Raw genomic sequence first — 21,162 nt, forward strand, 5'->3', positions numbered from 1 at the left:
ACACGCAGACACTACCAATAAGTTGGAGCGGGCACAGGATAGCAAACATTTTTCTCCTCTCCTGTGCTGAGCACTGAGATTGGATTACTCAGCAAGTTAAGTGGCATGCTCCAAGCACGTGATTTGCAAATTTGGGCCATAGAAAAATCCAAATTTGTAGGGGTCATGGACCGCCTGTTTATAAACAGTCCAAACTTCATGGTACATCCAAAATGTTGGGGGTTTGCGAATTGTCAAGCTGGATACTCTGTGTCCATGTAAAGCTTCCTGAGGGCTGAGACTATTGGTTTTGTTCAATGCTCTATCTGCAGGGCCTAAAATGAGGCCTGGCAATTTAGTAGTTGCTCAATAAATATTTGTTGACTATAAAGCAACAGCCACTTCACCTTCATTACAACTGGCACTGCCAGTTAAAAATTTCTTTAGAAAAGCCTATTCTATCAGACTACTAATTCTGGTAGGGGGGGGGAAAAAGCTGCAATCAGCTCTCTCCTTGGGTTAAAAAAAAGAAAATGACATTTCTTTAGTGCAAGGGACTTTTGGGTTGATTGAGAATCGGTTTGGAATTAAGTCCCTTGCAAAGGTGCCTCTTTCTATTTATTTCTAGCAGAATTTCAAGAATGGTGGCATCAATACACATCACAATAGTTGTTATCACACAGTGACTCTATGAGTAGTGAGTGAAAACATTCACACCCCCAAATGAGCTATCGCAAGCAGGCATAGAAGGAAACATAGATTTCTTCTGCAAAGACATTCGAGTCTTGTTGCCACACAAAGAAATCTATACGGAGACCATGTTTAAATAACTATAAATAATATTAATTAGAATTTATGGAATGCACAATTCATGGAATTCACCAGAACACAAGGAAACCTTTGAGACAGTGTTGCCGTATTCATGTCTAAACACAAGGACACCCACTCTATTCCCCTGCAAAGACAGCTGTCCTTCCGCGCTAAGGATTTTAAATAATTCTCACTATGCTGCTCGCAGCATCGTCCCCAAAAGAAATATTAATTTACAAAATAACCCAATATCCATATAATTCTTTTGACAAATAAAAATCTTAAATTAAAAAGCATGATTCTCTCCCTCTCCCCACCCCGTCTATTCCAATTTCAGGTAGCTTGGCACTGAGTAATTGAACATTAAAAAATCGAGTTTGTAGACTTCGTACAGCTGCGTTTGGTGCTCTGAGCTGATGTTCTGGAAGAACTCTGTGGTCATTTCATCAGTAGTTCTTGTGGATTTGGCATAGGTGGGGAACTTCAGGTAGCTGCCCACGCCTGCCAGCTGCAGCACGTAATTGGAATCCTCCTCCAGCGTCTCGTACTTGCCCACGAGGTCGTAGTGGATGTGGCACGGGTGGCAGAGCGAGTAGACGGTTTGCCAGTGCTCGTTGAAGGGCTCCTCGCGCTGGGTGTGCGGGTCGATGAGATAGGCCACGAACTCCTCGAACTTGACGTCGTCCCCTTTGCGCAGCGCCTCCTGGGTGGCGTTCTTCCGCTGGCGCTTGATGATCTTGGTGCCGTAGCGCTTGTGGAAGGACGTGTTGTACTTCTGGGTGAACTTGTTGCGGTAGGCCGACACCAGCCGCTCGAAGGGCTCGCGCACGAACAGGAACTTCATGTAGCTTTTCAAGCGGTGGTTGATCTCGGGGATGCTGTACTGGTTGAGCGTCTTCAGGTTGGCGGACACGTGCGCCTCGTTGGCCGGGATCTCCATGGGGTCACTGTACTTCCCCCGCCCCGTCAGCACCATCATGAGCCGCTTCCAGTTGGTGCAGGCCACCTTGGGCACGTAGCAGTAGATGAGCTCGTGGTCCTCATCCACTACCAGGTGCTTCAGGTCGTTGGGGGTCAGCACCCGCCGCTTGCGGCTCACGGCGCTGCTGGCCCTGCACGTGTCCGTGACCTGGTCCCGCCTCATCTGGTGCAGGACCGCGGTGTTGGAGAGCTCCAGCTGCAGAGGGGACACAAGGGGCATGAGAAGTCAGTGCTCGTGTGGGAGATTGCCACTTGGCCACATCCGTAACCAGGATGGCCAGCGCGGGCCACCGAGGCAGCCCCCTGGCAACTACATAGCCTCAGTCTCCATTTCTAAGTCGCCAGCAGCTGTCTCAACTATTTTGGTTCTTTGTTCCACCCCACTTCCTTTGCAGACGAATATGATGATCAACTCTGTAACTTTATTCATCACCCTCTACGTGTCTGGCATTTTACTAGTTATATATATATAGTGTATATATATATATGTGTATATATGTGTGTGTGTGTGTGTATATATATATATATGAATATATATATGTGTGTGTGTATATATATATATATATGAATATATATATGTGTGTGTGTATATATATATATATATGAATATATATATGTGTGTGTGTGTATATATATATATATACACACACACACAGAAGGTGCCAAAAAAATGTATACACATGTTAAGAAAGGAAAAAAAACGATTGAAGTTGTAATACTCAATATATACCCATAACAAAAGATGAACACAAGTCACGTTTGAGTTTTGCAAAGTGGTTACCATCAGCATAATTTTAATACAGTTTTTTCCTTTCTTAAAATGTGTGTACATTTTATTTTTTAATTGGGTAATATTGGAGAAGAGTGTGTTTCTCCAGGGCCCATCAGCTCCATCTCCAGTTGCTGTTTTCAATCTTAGCTGCAGGGGGCGCAGCTCACCATTCCATGGTGGGAATTGAACCGGCAACCTCGTTGTTGAGAGCCTGCGCTCTAACCATCTGAGCCATCTGCTCACCCCTCTGGAGCAGCTCCTGGCCTTCAATCTAGTTGTGGAGGAAGCAACTCACTGGCCCACGTGGGAATTGAACAGGGCAACCCTGTCGTTCAGAGATCACACTCTAACTAAGCCACCTGGCTGCTCCAAAATGTGTATACATTTTTCTGGCACTGTGTGTATGTGTGTGTGTGTGTGTATGTGTGTGCGCGCGAGCTTGTAGTTTTTCTCTGTACAACAAACTTGAACTGATGTTGATTTATTTAATAATATCAAGCACCTGCCATTGTGCTAGGCAACATGCTGCCAGCCACTGGGGATGAGGTTAAAAAAAAAAAAACAAATACAATGAAGTAACTGCCCTTATGGAGCTTCCAGTCTAGCTGGGAAGACAGAGGGAAGGGAGGCTCAGAGAGGTTAAGTTACTAGTTTAAGATCACACAGTGAGAGACAGAGCCAGTAGTAAAGCCCAGGTCTCCTGGCGACCAAAGCTGCCCACTTTCCACTCTCTGATGTCCAGTACCACTATCTTCTAGAATGAAGTAGGAAGAAAGCATGGAGATCTGGCATTTGATTTATTTATTTAAAGCAAGGGGAGCCCATTTTTCTACAAGCTGATCATTGTGGATATCTGTTGCTTTTGCTTCTGCTATTCGTGCCTTGATGTTCCTCTGGGAACCCATTCTCCATTCTTAGTTCCCTTTCCTCTCAAACTGCTGAGCTGTGAGAATGGCAGCCTGGAGCTTGGTGACAGGGAGGAGGGTCACCATGAAGGGAGAGGAAGACTGCAAATGAAGGGTACAAAGGAAAGATGAGCAGAAAGACAGAGGGTCGTATTCCTAGTGACATCATCTGAATACCTAGATCTATACATTGTTGAAACCAGATCCCCAACTCCTAGGCTTCTGTGACATTAGTTGATATATGTTCTTTGGTGGGTAAGGCAGTTTGAGTCTGGATTATATCATTTGCAATAAAAATATTTGGGTAGTTGCATGTATCACCCTTTGAGCTTTCCTCTCTGCCACATTCATCCACTGATCCATCTATTCAAACATGCACAGACCTCACAATGTACAGGGAACTCTGCTCAACACCCCTGGAAGGTATGACCTTTTTTCCTAAAGGGCTCACAGTCTAGGAGGTATCAGGCCAGAAAGACGGCAGCCTCCACAGGGGCCAAAGGGAAGTTGTGTGTGCTTCTCTAAATTCCAGGAGCAAAAGTTTCTCCCCAAAGGCACTCCTCACAGTCCACACAGAATAGGAAACATAAGACCACACTGCCCTGGTGTGCTGCCATATTGGTGTCCACACCCAGAGATTCAGAGACTTTTATGCAGTGGTGACACCCTATTATTTTTGGCTGAATGCCATGCCTCCACCTACCCCCCTGAATGTGCAATGTGGCTCTTCTGTTAAATATAGAAGAAATTAATAGTAATTATGGTTCAAGTTATAGAGAAACTGGGGCACCAGAGTTCTAGAATAGCCACTCTGGGACTGCAGATGGCGTGTGTCCTGGTGGCCTCCCTGCTCTGTGAGTGGAGACCCCATCCATTCAGTCGTTGTTTGAGGTCCTCCACAGCCCAGCGCCAACCCACTTTTCTAGCCTCATTCCCACTCCTCCCTCCTTCAGAACTGAAGGGAGCTCCAGAAAAACCAGTGAGTCACTCTTTTCCCTTTGGGCCCACGCAGTCCCATTTGGGATTCTCCCCTGTCCATCTTTGCTGGAATAACCCAATAATCCTTCAAGGGCCAACACACTCCCCTGCCACACAAGTGGAAGAATCGTTCCCGGCTCTGAACACGCACCGCACTGGGCATCCCTTCTAGCGCAACTCCCCAGCCTACTTCATGCTTGGTTTTCTAACGTCCAGCAGCCACTTGTTTCACAGGGACTTGGAGCTCCAGAGTCACTGCCCCCTCCAGGCCAGACTGTGGGTGGCCTTGAGTCCTGAGAGTGGAAAGGAATCAGTGACCTCCCAACTACCTTCCCGCCCCAACCATCTGGATAGAGCCAAGGGCCCAAGATGCAACAAGCTGGCCCTGTGTTTCCAACTCTGAACCACAATCTGTACAATTCATCTTAAAATGTGCACAGGGGAACTGGGATGGGCCTAAATTAGGAACACGGATGATTTTCCTGGGGACCTGAGGGGTATCCTGTTGGCCACTGGAGAGAAGTCATCACACCCTGAATTAGAGCTGTGTCTGTGTCCTCCCACGGTCCCCACGATGACAGTGATGGCAGTAGTGGTGATGCGACAACAGCACACAGTAGGAGGAGCCACTCTGTGTGACGCACCTTCATAGGTTATTTGAATACATTCTCTCTATCTTCCCAGCAATTCTCCACACTACATGCTATCCCCACTGGAACTTTCCACACTCAAGGGAAGGAAGCGAACCAAGATAGTGCTTAATGCTTTGAAAAGTTCCGCGTGGGAGCAGTAAGGAGATTCTCCTGCTACTTCAGCCTCGCAAACAAATGGCGGAAATCTCCAAGGAGTGTTTGGTGTCCCCACACCCCCCGCCCCACCATGGCCACTCCTCTTTGTAGTCCTAACTGTTCCTCTTCCCATCAAGAAGTAGAGTTTCTTTCTCTAGCCTCCTGACTCCAGCTGGTTGGGACTTGCTCAGACTAGTAGAATGCGTGCTTGGCGATGATGAGCAAGTTCTGGAGTCTTTGATGAAGGCTGGCAGGTCCCACCCTTTGCTCTCTTGGAATGCTGCCGTACATTCATACCATGTTTCCCCGAAAATAAGACCTAGCTGGACAATCAGCTCTAATGCGTCTTTTGGGGAAAAAAATTAATATAAGACCCGGTATTATATATTATTATATTATATTTGTTATATAGATCTGGTCTTATAGTAAAATAAGAGTGGGTCTTATATTAATTTTTGCTCCAAAAGACGCATTAGAGCAGATTGTCTGGCTAGGTCTTATGTTCAGGGAAACATGGTACCACATTGGCTTCATGTTCTCCCCGTCGAATACAAGTACCACGAAGGGAGGGCTTTGTTTTTCTCTGGCTGTATCTCCAGTGCTTACACAAGTGCCAGTCACATAGCAGACACTCAATATACATTTGTCGAGGGAATGAATGAATCAGAATAATCTCCTTAGGGAAACTTGACGTAAAGGTGGGAAGGCCCCTCTGCAGCTAATGAAACATCCCAATTGCTCATAGACGGCAGAGTATTCTTTCACAGGGACTGTACTAGGATGACTAGTGTTGCCCCCAAACTCATGTCCACCTGGAATCTCAGAATCTGACCTTATTTGGAAATAGGTTTTTTGCAGCTGCAATTAGTTAAGATGAGGTCATACTGGAGTAGACTGGGCCCTAATCCAGTGACTGGTGTCTTTGTAAGGAGAGAAAACAGAGACTCAGAGACACGCAGAGAGAAGCCCACATGACAACAGAGGCAGAGGCTGGTGTGACGCATCTACAGGCTAAGAAATGCCACGGATTGCTGGTGAGCACCAAAAGCTGGGAAGAGGCAAGGAGGGCTAGACCCCTACAGGCTTCTGAGGATGCCCTGCTGACACCTGGATTTTGGACTTCCCGCCTCCGGAGCTGTGAGACAGGACATTTCTGTTGTTTTAAGTCACCAAGTTCATGGTATTTTGTTACGGCAGCCCGGGGAAATGAATCCAGGAGCCAAGCCTCCAGTCAATCACTGAGCATTTGACATAAGGTTTAAATGTATAAGGGAAGATGACATTATTATGTGAAAGAATACAGTCCTCTTACATAGAAGAATAAAGAAAGGGCATTAGGGCACTAGTAAGTAGGAAGAGGGTGCGATGTGAAGTCAGAAGACCGAGGCTCGAACTTGGGCAAGACCCTTACCTTTCTTTTCAAGACCCGCCGTTCTCTTATTGCAAAATAGGGATATCAAGTAAATCAAATAAGGTACGGTGCAGCATTTAGAAAATAAGATCAAGTCTAGTTCAGCATTTGGACAAGGTATGCTACACAGTGGATAGGGAACATGTACGTATTTTTCTATGAAAGAAGAAAAAAGAAATCCAAAAAAGAAGGGCAGGAATCTCAAAGACAAATTTCACCAGCTCTGTAAGTTTTTTGCAGGCCAGCCCTAGGTCATGGAATTCAATCACTGTTTGTTTTGAACAGAAAAACTGACTTTTCCATTTCCTGACCTCTTAGCATATGTCTTTATCATCTTAAGAGGAGCATTCATTCCATTCAAAACAACACAACAAACTGTCCTACAGGAAATAGAAGGACCAGGAAGGAAAAAGGGCCCATCAATTTTGCCCATTCGAATTGCTACGGACAGTTTTGAAGGCCATCTATTACAAAATGAGCAGAAAAACAGCGGGATTTCTCTCCCCGCCTTTTTTTCCAGCTCTTTTCAGTTGGAGACAATTTTCCTACCATCTGAATCCCCAGGGAGGTAGCATGTCAGTTAATACTGCATTCAGGACCACAAAGCCATGAAAAGTGGAACTGATACCACTGTATCAGCTTACGTCCAATTGCAGAGACAGAAAATAACTCAGTGGGGCTCTGAAATGCGGTACTTGAGGTTTCTTTCTCTTCCACTTCCTTCTTCTCCATGGCAGTAGAGGTGGCAAAGGGTGTACCTGCAGCAATGGGGTACACACAGTTTCCCTCAGGAGGGCTCTGGGGTACAGGTCAAGAGAAGAAGCATAGTCTTGAATCTGAGACGTCTCCAGGCCGCTTCTCAGAGGCAGACGTTCACTTGGGCCTCTGGTGTTGAATTTTTTCACAAACTATTTTAATGTGTTTCCTTTTCACTGTTAACTTTTTATTTTAAAATAATTGCAGACTAGTGTTGATTTAATTGATTAAAAATACAATTATTACTGAAATATGCACCAAAATAAAACTAGGTACCTAGGACCATGTGACCCAAACAAATGTAAACCTTGAACACTATTAACCTGACAGATGATGTTGTTTTACGGCCACTGAAGCCCAGCTTGAAAGGTGTGGGGTGCTTGCTCTGTGCTCTAGACAGGCCCTTCGCGGTACGGCATTCCTCCTCTCTGTGCTGCCTGGGGACTCAGTTTTCCCGCCACGTTCTCACTTCCAGTTACTATAAAACCCAGTACCCTGTAACATCATTTGACCTTTACATGGTACAAACTCATCATTCATCTATTTTCTGTCTCTGCCCGTTTTTAATTAAGACAATAAAAATAGACCTACATCCACCTGAAACTAATACAAAAAAAATAAATCAAAAAAAGAAAAGACAGGCAAATATGGCAAAATGTTCAGATTTGACAAAGCTTGTGTAAAAACAGGAAATGGACCTACCTGGTGCCACCAAGACCATCAATGAACACACACACACACACCATGATTTCACATGGTGGCCCTAGGTTATCAGGGGTGCCCCTGATAATCCAGGTATGCTTTAACTTTTCCCAAAGATTATCACCAAAATAAAAATACAAAATTTCTACAATTCTCATACAGAACTCCAGACCCCTGGGACTTAGATCTGTGGACCCCTGAGCCTTGATTTAAGAAACCCACATTAAGGGGACCCCTGGACATATCAGAGGCAAGAGAGGACTTCTTCACTGTCTTACAAAGATGGGGCAGGAGAGATCCCTGATGGCAGTCCAGGCTGTTCCAGAAATCTCCGTGTTTGTTATTAGGACCAACAGCATGTTAGAAATTGCAGGTAAGTAGCAATTTAAAAAAAAAGCAAATCTGGCCATGTCACTTCCACACTAGTCCCCAAGCAGGGCTCACAGGAGCTTCTGTTACAGTAATAACTTCAGCAGCTCACAGAATCCCTGAGTATCAGTTTGGGAACTGTCCAAGGGACCAACAACAGAGAGACAAGAGTGTGAAGAGGACTCGTGGAAGAAGCACTGTTTACTCCCTTCTCACTGAAAGAGAACACCTGTCTTTTCCAGCTACATTCTGTCAATTTTACAAAGCAGAGGTTTGTTGATCTGATAGTTATCTGAGCTGTGAGATCAATCTCTTTCCTCTTTCACTCCCTTTCTCTCCCCCTTTTTTTTCTCTTTCGCAAAGGTATGTGAAGAGACCATTACAAAGGATATATGTGCAGTATACAATTGAAATAGGAAAAAACAAATATACCATAAGGAGCGTGATTAAGGATCTCACTTGGTTGTGGGCTTCCTAGTAGCAGGGGAAATGTGATTAAATCTTGTTTTTGTTCTCAGAAAGGGGAAGCATGGCAATTGTTTGGGGCAGAAAATGTCCAAGATTTTAAGGGACTCAGAAATTTCTGTCAGGGAGGGAGATTCTTGGATTCAGTTTGTTCATGTTTCAGTATTCAGAGGGTTGCTTTCCTCAGTTGACCGAATACCAGTGTGACGTTTCACTACCACCTTTAGGTCCACAGAACGTTCTAGCACTTACAGGAACTTTCACATACACCATCTCATTAAAGAACCCCCTGGAACTTCTCCTGAGCCTCCTCAAAGAAGGTTTATATTTAACAGACGAGCCTGTACTTCCAACCACATGTCATTTGGGTGGAGGGTGAGGGGCTGGCTACTGCCAGGTGTCAATACTTCATGTTGGTGATTCTCAACCATCAACACACATGGAAACCACATGGAGGGCTGGTGAAGACAGTTTGCTGGGCCCCACCCTGAGTTTCTGATTTGGTAGGTCAGAGAGAGGGCCTGAGAATTTGCATTTCTAGCAAGTTCCCAGATGTGTTAGTTTGCTCAGGTTGCCATAACAGTATACCACACATTGGGCGGTTTCAACAGCAGAAATGTATTTTCTCGCAGTTCTGGAGGTGCGGGCAGGGTGGGTTTCCCTGAGGCCTCTCTCCTTGCCCTGTATATATATATATATCTACCACCTTTCTGCTGCTGCTTCATGTGGCGGGCCCTCTGCACACATTGGTGCCTGGGGTCTCTTCCTCTTCTTATCAGGACACCAGTCCTGTTGGATTAGGGCCCCACCGTAACGGACTCGATTTAATTGAGTCACCTCTCTAAAGGCCCTGTCTCCAAATACGGTGACAGGCTAAGATACCGGGGGATAGACTTCAACATATGAATCCTGGACAGGGGGACACTATTCAGCCCATCACACCAGGTGACACTCTGCTGCTGGTCCGGGGACCACACTTTGAGAACCACAGCATCACACAAAGAGGAAATGACTGTAATCGAACATCTTTCACCCCCTCGCCGCTCTTCTTAATTATAGAACACAGAACCCAGGTTCATCATCTGCTGCCAGGAGACTCCGAGACCTGCCTCCAGTTTCAGCCTCGACTCCCTTCATCTCTGCCTTTCATCTCCCAAAAGTATAAATTAGGTCAGAGGAAGGCTGATTCTAGGAAACCGTGAACATGGCTGCAGGCTCTGGGCTGTGTCCTGCATTCTCGTTTAGATGTCTATTTTTAATTTGGACATTTTTAAAAAGGCAACTATAATTAGTTTAAGTACCAAATTTCGGGACTGTTTGAAAAAGTCTTTAAACCTCTACTGTGTTTCATCTTAAAAGGAAGAAAAGCTGGTTTCCCTTAAATTAAAACATCTTCCGTGGGGTGTACAATTTCTCTGAGACACAAGAACCCAAACGGAAGGAGGAGCAGCCTCCTGAAGAAAAGTGGAAACCCAGAGAAAAAGGTAAATTTGGAGGCATCGAGTGAGAGGGGCTTGGCGAAATCTGCCATCAACGACCATTGGCTTGGGCCCAGCCTCAGTTTCTCCATTTGAAAACCCTAATGCAAAACCCCTTTCAGTATCTCAGTTGCCCTGCCATCATCCTATCGATTTTAAAATGGGGGGAGGAGAGGAGAGTCCGAGGATCCAACTTGTTGGGATTATATTACCTTTCTTTCTGGTATAGAAATTCCTAAACTTTCACAAGAAGGGCTAGTCGTGAGGGATCACTGAAGAAAGCACATCCACAGCAAAAAAGAGGCACACATTTATGCTAGCTAACATTCAGTGGGCACTTAATATGTCCTAGCTACTGTTAATCCTTACACTCCAGGAGATTGGTATCATTAGCATTCCCAATTTATGGATGGGAAAACTGAGGGTCAGGAAGAATAAGTAATCGCTCAAGATCAAGGGATAGAAACTGGGGCTCGGGTTTAAATCCAGGCAGCCTGCGCTCTGAGACCCTGCACGATGCAGCCTCCCAGGGTCTGTCGACCGACCTGGGAGTCACCAGCTCCAGGGCAGCCCCCGGTTCCAACACTGGATGCTCATTGGGATCACAGAGGAGCTTTACACACCACTGAGGCCTGGGGCCCACCTCTGAAGTGTGATGTGCTTGCTGTGGGTGTGGTCAGCTCACTGAGGAGTCTAAAGCTGCAGGTGGGGACCACTGCCTTAGAAGCTCCAATGCCAGCAGCTGTAAACTAAAGCACAGATTGGACTCAAGCAGTGCCCTTTGTGTGACCTTAGGCAAGTTTCATCTTCCTGGTCCTCAGATTTAAGAGAAGGGGCTTTCCATTCAGTAGGGCCAGAGGTCAAAGCTCTATAGGGCCACAATTCTCAGACGTCTTTGGGTGCTTCTATGAGGAACCACTGGGAATTAAATGAAACTTTGATGTTTAGGAAAGGAGAAACATATTGGGCCTTTAAAGAAATAATCTGGTCTGGACCTGTTGCAAAACTTAAAGAGTTTAGGAAAGAAGTGATTCCATGTTAACTGACATGAACATTGCTGGGGACATTGGTTATTCAGGATTTGAACTTGACACTGGGGAAACAACTGTTTGACTACAAAAGACTGAATCTCTGCAGGAGCTCGTCCTGTCTTTCCAAAGCAAAAGCAAGGAAAAGGAACAATGGATGGGAAGCATTTTGAGCCCTGGAAGGTGAAGCGGGGCTGCAGGGGATGCTGGGTGACTGAGAACCAGCACCAAGCAGGCTCAGCTGACAAGGCCAGGGGTAAGCGAAGGCTCTGTGCTGCATTTTAATCTTGGGAGCTCCATGGGCAGAAACAGGTCAGTAGAGGGGTGTTTCAGGCTTGCAGCTAAGGTACTTCTTTTCTATGCAGGGTTTACATTTCATGACTTGGGTTATGGTCTCAAACTTAAATGCCCTTCTGAGCCAACAGGGAGTCCCAGGGCCACTTGAAGGTAGGAGATGCCACTTAAATCTCACCGTGTCGTCATGAGGAAATGGGGACCTGGTCTTTCAAGATGTTTCAATTCCTCAAGAGAAGCCAGAAGACTAGATTTTGTACGTAATCTCTGCATTTTTAAATGTTAGATACAATTTTAAAACACTTTTTTTTTTTTTAAATGGTGTGGGCCAAACCATACTTGTTTGGGCCGAATTTGCTTGTGGGCCACCAGTTGGCGCCCTCATCGAGGCATCTGAGGATGGGAAGGCCATCCTCAGAAAGAGGTGCCCTCTTGGCGTCGGCTGTTCTCAGGGCCCGTTGCCTCTGGTCCAGCTGCCCTGCTCAGTTAACGGAACCCTTCAGCAATTGCAGAGAGGGGAACCGGGTGGAAAGGGCCAGGTTGCAGGAGTTTGGGAACGCAATCACGAAAAGCTCTCAGTTAGCGGTAGTTATTAAGAAAAACCACTGGAACCTCAATCCTCTCCATCCCCTTCCCCTACTTTACGTTTCTTTGTAATACTCCTAACACATCACAATTTACGTATTCTTCTGTGTGTCTCTCCCTTCTGGAATGTAAACTCTGGGAGGGCAGGTCGTTTTCACTTTTCTGTTCACTCTTGTACCCCCAATGCCAGCCACATGCAAACCTTTGTCGAATGAGTGAATGAATGAAGGAACAAGTGAATGCATCCATGAATGAATGGCTTGTGGGGATGGCAGGGATTTTAAAGGCCACAAAATGGCCTATGAGGCTGCGTGAGCTCCCTGATGCCTACACCTGCAGCCTCTCCTCATCTTCCCACGGAAGGTTTCAGGCACAGATCCTACAGCTGCAACGAGAGAGCTTAGCATCAGCTTAGAGGCCGGAGGCCAAGAGAGAGGCAGCTGGGCTTTCGATGTCGGGTGGAAATGGGCTCCGTGTGGTTGCAACAGCCTTTGATGAAGGGGGAAACTGGTACTTTCCTCCCATCTGGAGAGGCCAGGAAACAGGAGGAGGGGAATTGTGAGAGAGGGTGCTGGCGCCAAGGGCTGCCCTGGGAGGGCTTGGTGTGGGGTGTGTGCTGCCAGGGCTCCCTTTCAGCCCGTCCAGGTGCTGCTGGAAGGCCTCATTTCCATCTCAGATCAGCTCTTTCAGCTTCCGGAGGCCTGGGCAGGGTGCGGGAGGGGCACAGGAATAGAGATGGGGTGGCTGCCAAGCTGGACTGGCTTCTAATGAATGGTGGCCTGGAACAGGGACAATGGTGGGGAAGGGACGCAGCTCCCACACTGCTCGGGAGGCTGGGTTTCCTGGGAAATCAGAAGTCAGAGGGCGGGCAGAATGTGCACTAATGACTGGTGCTGACTGTTGGGGGTTGGGGGAGGCGCGAGTGTTCCACTGCACAGCCTCAAACGGTTCACCCTTCTCCAAGCCAAGGTCACTGACAGTGCCCCACTCAGATGGGCCTCCCAAAAGGCAATGCTCTTCAAAGACAGCGCCTTATGACCCCCCCCCCCCGCCCCAGCTTCTGCTCTATCCCTATCCTTGGACCAACTCGCTCGTTTGGCTCTCTTCCTGATTCTCTTCCTAGACTCATCAGAATGTTCTACTACTCATATTTTGCCCAAATTCCTTGACATCTTATCTTAGTTTTCCCATCTGGGGACAATAATAGTGTCTACATCTCCGGGTCATTTTGAGGATTCAATGAGAGCCCACAAGGAAAGCACTAGCATGGTGTCTGGCACATAGTAGGCACTCAGAAAACAGTAATTTTCCTTATCATTCTATATATTAGGGGGTTGCTTCTTAAGTGGCCAACAGTCTAGCAACTGTATTGCTCTGCCTTCCTCTATCTAATCTTTAGTGTATGTAAGAATCACAGTGAGTATTTGGTAAAATGTGGATTCCTAGGTATGTGGACTCCTGAGAAATTTGACTCAGCAGGTCTGGTTGTCCTGGCTACACCTGCTCCTGACTGCTGCGCCAGAATGATTCTCCCAGGCCACTTCCGAGGCTGGTGGTCCTGCATCCCATCCTGAGAACAGCTGATGGAGCACTGCTTTGACATGAGTGGATCCTGCAGTTAACGTCAAACACATCTGTCATCTGTGCAAAACGCCTGGCTCGTGGCGATTCAATATCTTGCTGACAAAGGAGACTGAGAGAAGCAATTGGAGGCGACCTGGATTGGCAGCTGTTAAGCAAATTGGAGGTCTAAAGAGCAATTTTCTAGACATGTAGAGATTAGCTATTAATATGTATTAGCAGGCTATACAGTATGCATGGAATTCAGAGTGAGTGAACTAGGGCTTGACAGATACCCGAAAAGGTCAATATTTCTTAATCACATAGAGTGTTTCAACAATATCCCATTTCCCTATTGTTCACAAAGTACACGTGAGCCATTGTCTCGGGATTTCACTCTGTATGTTGTGCGTTTCCTTCTTTCACAAAGAGAGGCTGAGCCAGCTCTGCAGATGGGGCCCCAAACCCTCCTCCCACCCCTGCTCTGGAAGCACCCCTCCCCTATCACAATCGCCAACAAACCTGGGGCCCAGAGGGGCCATTTCCACCACCCTCACCCAGGCCCCTTTGTCTCAAGCTGCTCCATCGTGATCATGCTTATATCATCATGAACGATGTGAGTTCAACTCATTCCCCTCCTCTAGGGCTGCGAGGCCAGGCCCTGGGTCTCTCTGTCGCAGGTACTCAGTGTCCTATACTTGAAGGACTTAGAAAAGGGTGATTAGCTTTGTGCCAACAGTGCTAAAATTTAATGCCTTCCCAGCACTAAGTTTTTTTTTGTCTGTCTCAGTCACTTTACTGCCTTTTCCCTCATCCAAAGGAGGGTCCGTTTGGGAGCACAATGAAAGGCCATCTTTGAATGCTACAGGGACAAGCACCCCTAATGTGCTTGCTATTACTGTACAGCTATTTACTGGGAAACAGAAGAACCTGGGCTGCTTCTCAGGTCACATCTGGGGACATACATATACACATAAAAGACCATACATGATGTCATAAACTTTGTCTTGGGGCCCAGAAATGAATAAGACACTGTTGTTAATGTGTTCAAAGGTGCGAATATCCTCCGTTTGTAGAGCTTCTGAGAGATTTTATACCCCTGTACGTGGAGCTTCGGAGTTGGAAAATACCTTTGCGATCACCTGACACCACATTCTGATTTTCAGATGGCAAAGCTGAGGCCGAGGAGTGGGCAGAACTAGGAAAGAGACCCAAGTCTTTGCTTTCTGTTGGTGCTGTGGCACTGTATCATGAAAAGAGGAATTTTCTCATTCCGTCTGCCCAGCAGCCCTTGTCGATGGCATTGATAGAGATGGATTCAGGAACAAAGTGAGGGGTGGGCCAGCCCAAGTGCCATCTGTGTGGTGCTAAACCATCTCTGTGAGATGTAGAAAACACCCTTGCTACTCTCTGCCAACCTAAGAGGAATATTTTGGTAACACCATGGAGTAATGATCAGTGGAATTCTGAAACCAAACAGGAGCCAGTGACCTCTTTTATTATCCAGAATAGGGACCGTGGCGTAGGCCCCCTGGTCTGGCTTGATTGGGGAACTCATTAAAAGTGAAGCAAGAACTGGGAAAAGTCTTTGCAATTTTTTTCAAAGAACAGTATGGGCCAGTGGAAGAACATTAATGAAACAATTTCAGGATAGAATTTTTATCGAAAACCAGTATCTCCTGATCCTGTTAGATAAATACTGAGCAAATACTGAGAGCATCTGGTTTTTTACCTTGCCTAGGAAGTCTGGGATTCTGCTGCGTCTACCTGACACAGGGGCCGGAGGTCAGACGCTGCAGTCAGACACATCTGGACATGAATCCTGGCAGTGCCCCTGACTAGCCACATGACCTCGAGGCAGTCACTGCCGCCCTCCCAGCTTGTTTCCTGATCTGTAAAGTGAGCGTTGATAATAGTACATACCTTACAGGCTGTCCTGAGGTTTAAAGAGAGAATGTCTGCAAAGAACTAAGCATATCACCTGTCCTGCCGCTGCTCTTCATGCACAGGGAATTAAAATGTCAAAGTTCAAAGTTCTTTCCCATTAAAAAAAAAAAAAAAAGTAGGGATTGCTGGGTCGTATGGTAATTCTAGTCTTCATTTTTTGAGGATGGATCTTGAGATTATTATGCTCAGTGAAATAAGTCAGACAGAAAAAGTAGAGAACCCTATGATTTCACTGATATGTGGTATATAAAACTGAAAACAACAAAGGAACAAGACAAACAAATAAACAAAAACTCCTAGACACAGACAACAGTTTAGTGGTTACCAGAGGATAAGAGGGGGTAGATCAGGGTAAAAGGGGATCAAATATATGGTGATGGAAGGAGAACTGACTCTGGGTGGTGAACACACTATGGGATTTATAGAGGATGTAATACAGAATTGTACACCTGAAATTATGTAATTTCATTAACAACTGTCACCCCAATAAGCTTTAATTAAAAAAAAAAGTAGAGGTCTTCTTTACTTTGTAGCTGTTCCCATAAAGGGGCAGAGTGACTCAGAACACACACTCTGCAGCCAGACAGCCTGGAGTTCAAGTCTGACTCTACCACTACCTGCTGTGGACCTTGGACAAGTTACTTAGCATGGACCTCAGTATTCTCATCTGTAAAATGGGTCTTATGACAGCACTGACCTCCTAGAGTTCTATGTGATAGTGAAAATAGCTTCTTGTATGTTTAACGCACTGGGGTGTGCAGGTGACAGCCCCAAAGGAACCACTCATCTTCTTTCAGGCCAATGTGGTAATGAAATGATGAGGAAACCCCCTGCATTCACCTTCCTTAACTCAACCTCTGGCCTAAGATGCTGACAAGCAGGCAGAGTGGCTGATGTCACTTGTCCTTTCATTTTTCCTGCCTGCCCTGGGTGGAGGCCAGACAGTGGTGAGTTCAGGGCAGAGCAGGAGACAAAGGTTAGGCCTGCACGTACCCACACGCCCAGCATCCTGAGCGGTGTGGAAGGGCTCTGCCGCCTGGCTCCTGGCAGGCAGACACACGGTTGGTTCCCTAGCCTCCAGCTGACCCTGCCTGCAACCTGCAGGTCCCACTTGGCCCCTCAGTGGGATTTGGATTAGTCGGCTTGCCCCTTTCCCGCTGACCTCCTGGCCCTATTCTCTATCAGACACCTCAACCTGCCAACAGCCCTATACTTTGCCTCGATCAGCAACAAGGTGCTGGGGAGGGGCGGGCCGGGGAGACCAGTAGTAAGTAAGACAATGTTTGTCTTCAAGGAGCAATCTCACATTCTCACCGGGGTCACAATGAGGAAAAGAAAACATTACAATGCAGTCAGTGTGGCAGTTGACAAGTACTAACTTGGGGATTGGGAGTACGTGCCTGTCAGACTTCCAGATCTAGCACCTGTAAGCCTAGACACCGGGGCCTTCTTAACCTCCTTAAGTCTCCATTTCTCCATCTCTAAAATGGGCAAAACAATAGACCCTGCCTCAAAGGTAGTGGAAAAGATCAGACGAGATGAATTATTCGCATGTTAGTGGGAGCTCATTATCTCCCAAGGTGGATGTGCCGATGGAGTAAGATAAGAGCACAGGTAACATCTTTCCTTGGTGGGGAATTATTTCCCCAAGAAAAGCAGTTTCCTGCGAGGTTGGTGAGATAAGACATTGTGAGCTGGGCAAAAAGAAGGCATGTAAGCAGGGGGTCGAATGGGGGGATAGGAAGTGCAAAGACGCAGTGGCAAGGGAGAGCAGGGTACCTCTGCACAGGCTGTGTGCCCAGAGTGACAGGGACAGGTTGACCTGCTAACGCTGGAGGTAACGACGGGGCCACGGGAGGCTGTAGCACCCCCACGCCAGGCTTCCCGAAAGGAAGCTTCACAGACATAATTACACTCTGCTGGGAATCTTTTTTTGTACGCTAAGTGGCATTCTCTGAGCCAAAGCAGTGAACAGAGAGGTTCAGAAAAGCAAGTGGGGTCAGGGTCTGGGGGTGTGGAGAAGCTGATTTTTGTGAATGAATCGATTTCCTGTGGTGACTGAAGCCTCCAGTGAAGGCCCTTCAGCTCCAGGGAACAGTGGCATCTGGTGACAGCTGGGGATGGGCCACAACAACCTTTGTCCCCTGCCTATGGCTGGCTCACCTTTCACTTCCCCTGCTCAGCAAGTTCTCAGGGCTGGGCCCTGAGTACAAAACCACCGGGTGAAGGATTCCCTTTCCTCTATTTCTGTTTTCTTCTGAAAAACATAAAAACTACAGTCACTCAAGAGGAGGCAGGAACACCTCCACTCTTATGTCTCCTGTACTGCTCTGAGGAAGGCGCTGGGCAAAGCGTCAGTGTGAGGCGTGGAACAGAACGGTCTAGAAGAGTCTGGATCATCTGGCCATTTGTTAACAAGCCTATAACCCCAAGATGGCCTGCCAACAGAAAACTACACATTTACCTGCAGGCTCAGGTGGAAGAAGAAAGGAAACCAGGGGCTGCATTCACTGAGGTCAGTATTTAGTGAGTACGTGTCATGTAGCAGGTGAGTCCAGAGGGGAATCATAAATGGCAATGGGACAGGGATGGACCACGGAGACCCCGGGCTGGGAGAGGGAGGCTCCACGTGGCGACGGATGAAGAGGACTGAGAAATAAACTTGGGGACACCTGCTCTTTATTCCCATGGGGAACTCTCCATCCTTTATTGAAGTCGCGGCTGATCAGAACCAGAGTGACAGCCAGAGGGCCGACTGTCCAATATGGAGTCATACTGATGAAGACAGCCCCTCCTAGCAGCGCCAGACCTACTGTGCTGAGGCTTTCCCTGCGTGTCTCTGATTCTAAACTCTGTGAGGTGTATACTAACATCCCCAATTTATAGGTAAGAAAACTGAGGCCCAGAAAGTTAAACACCTTTCCAAAGTCGTCGGCCTCTCTTTGCTCTTTGACCAGCATGGCTGTCATATCATTCACTTTGTCGGGAGCCAAAGTGCAAACCCAGTTTTATGGTCTGAGAATTCTACATACTTTGGAATTCAAAGTGTATCCTGTATGAGCTTCCTCAAAGCGCTCGTCAATGTCACCTCGATGTTCTGTGCCTGGAGCGCAGCCCACTCGCTGTCACCTGGGACGTGCTGGCAGGGCCTGTCCAGTAACAGGATGGGAGGACAGGGGCCACCTGCCAAGGGTGGACAAGCACTGGACAGCTGCCGTCCCAGTTAATCCTCACAATAACCTGAGAAGTGTTATCTCCACTTTACAGATGAGTAAACTGAGGCTCGGAGAGCTTAAACACAAATCTTAAGGCCCACACCTTGTAAGTGTAGGGTCCACATTTGACCGTGGTGGTCCAGTTCTGGAGCATGGCTCCTCAGCCACAAGCCAGTGACCCCCAGGTTAATCTTCAAGTACTCCTCCTTTGTGACCTCAGTCATTTCTAATGGGAACAGCCTGGGCCACGCTAGCTGATCCACAGCCCAGATCAACCTCCGAGGGACAGGCATGGATTCTGGGTGAAAGGAAGACAGTTGGCAACGATTATTGAACTAAACTCAGGTAGGAAACTCCGATTAAATTCCCTTCCTGAAATTGTTAGGGAGTTTACAAAAAAAAATTCCCATAACTAACTGCTCAGGTAGCACGTCTCATCATCTATAAATGGTGTTCAAGGGAAATCAAATTTTCTTCTCAAAGATAGGCCTGGTTTCGATCGGATAAGCCACAGGGCATGGTTTTTGCCTTCTTGTCCCCTGAAGCCATATTCTGTTTCTATCAAGACCCACAACGAGGACACTTCACACGGTAAAGGGATGCCTTTCTCCTTGGCTTTCGTAAGTCGGATTTTCAGGGTGCTTTACACAGACTTCTAGCACATCTGCAGCTTTGTTTAGGGAACTTAAGGGGCTCGAGGGACCCCTGCCTTCCATGGGCACCTGGGTAGTGTTCAGCACTGAACCAGCCTCTGTGAAGCCCCCGCCTGGCCAGCTCAGGGCAGAGGGAAGCATTCACTGCGCTAATGCCTCATGTAGGCACACAGCTGGCCACGTGGGCTTCCAGAGAAATCCTTGATGTGGGGCCCAGCCGGCTTCCCACCTGCTTCTCTGGGCTCTGCCACGGCTCAGCCAGCCTGGGTGCTGGTCAAACGGGGCAGCATCCAGAAGGGCGGGGCGTCTTCTCTGAGTGTTATAAAAGCTTCTTCTAACCACAAACATCTGGAAATACATGGACTAAGTTGGATGTCTCGGGGTGACGCTCCAGCTCAGCTGAGCCAGGCATTCACTGAACGAGCTTGTGAGTCACTGGCCTCTTCCCAGGATCCTCCTCTGCAAAACGGCTCCCCCTCCCTCCTTCTTCTCCCCTCCTTCTGTCCTTTCTCCCTTCTCTCCCTCCCTCCCTCCCTTCCAGTGAACACAACACACTCACTTCATCGGGATGGTTGAACTTCCTGCTCTTTCCCCAGACCTTTCAGACACAAGGACGACCATTTTGTACGGAGGACTTTGGGGATGGCGGGAATCATGGGGGAAGAAGCATGGGTTTCACCTTCCCATCGGTCATCACCCTGTCATGTTCCATAGGAACCTCAAACTCCAAATATCTGAAAGTGTCACCCAATTCTTTCCACGTGCTCACCTCTGGGGATGGCACTGCTGTCTGCCTAGGTGCCCTGCCAACCCCTGGACACCTGCTCCCCACAGCCTGGCCTCTGCTCCCCATCCTGGCAACCTCAGCACAAAGCACATCACCTCTCGCCTGATCGCTGCTGGGGGCTCCAAGCCCAGGATGGTCCCTCTAAACACAGCTTCGACTCCATTGTGCCTGTGTTTTAAGCCCTGCAACGAGTCTCTACTGCCTGCCACGGGGCGTTCGGACTCCTGAGCTTGGAACATGACCCCTGTGTGCCCCGGCCCGGTCTCTCAGCAACTCCGTGCTGGGCTGCCTGGCAGGCGTGCTGGACCACTGGGGTTTCTCCACAAGTACCATGTTTTCTTGTACCGAAGGGGCCTGTGCAGGCCTGAGTTTTCTGTCCCAGAGGCTGACGCCTCACAGCTCCCTCCATTTGCCACTCTCTTCCTGCCGACTCCCGTGGGCCTTCCGACCTCCTTCACATATCACCTCCTCCAGAACGATGACTGCTCCCCCAAGCTTAGATTAGTCAGGTGCCCCCTTCCCTGGTGCTCCCCCAGGGACCTGGACTTACTTCTCCTATAGCACACGGCTCTACTGCTTGTTATTACAGTGGAACCTTTGATCAACCTGAGTTCAAACTGTGCGGGTCCCCTTATACGCGGATTTTCTTCAACACAACATGCAAGTGTATTTTCCCTTCCTTATAATTTTCTTAATAAT

At 47.5% G+C, this 21,162-nt stretch overlaps 1 protein-coding gene across 2 annotated transcripts in view; it reads right to left on the bottom strand.

Moving 5' to 3' along the window:
• Positions 1 to 586: 586 nt before the first annotated feature.
• CHST11 (carbohydrate sulfotransferase 11) overlaps positions 587 to 21,162 on the bottom strand; it is a 251,903-nt gene continuing 231,327 nt past the window's right edge. For both annotated transcript variants that reach the window (XM_081059855.1, XM_081059854.1), the window contains exon 3: positions 587 to 1,966. In XM_081059855.1, coding sequence (XP_080915981.1) covers positions 1,112 to 1,966 — 855 coding nt within the window. In that variant the 3' untranslated portion in view covers positions 587 to 1,111. The remainder of the gene's footprint in view (positions 1,967 to 21,162) is intronic.

Source organism: Rhinolophus hipposideros (genome assembly GCF_964194185.1).
Source record: "Rhinolophus hipposideros genome assembly, chromosome: 9".
Taxonomy (NCBI): Eukaryota; Metazoa; Chordata; class Mammalia; order Chiroptera; family Rhinolophidae; genus Rhinolophus; species Rhinolophus hipposideros.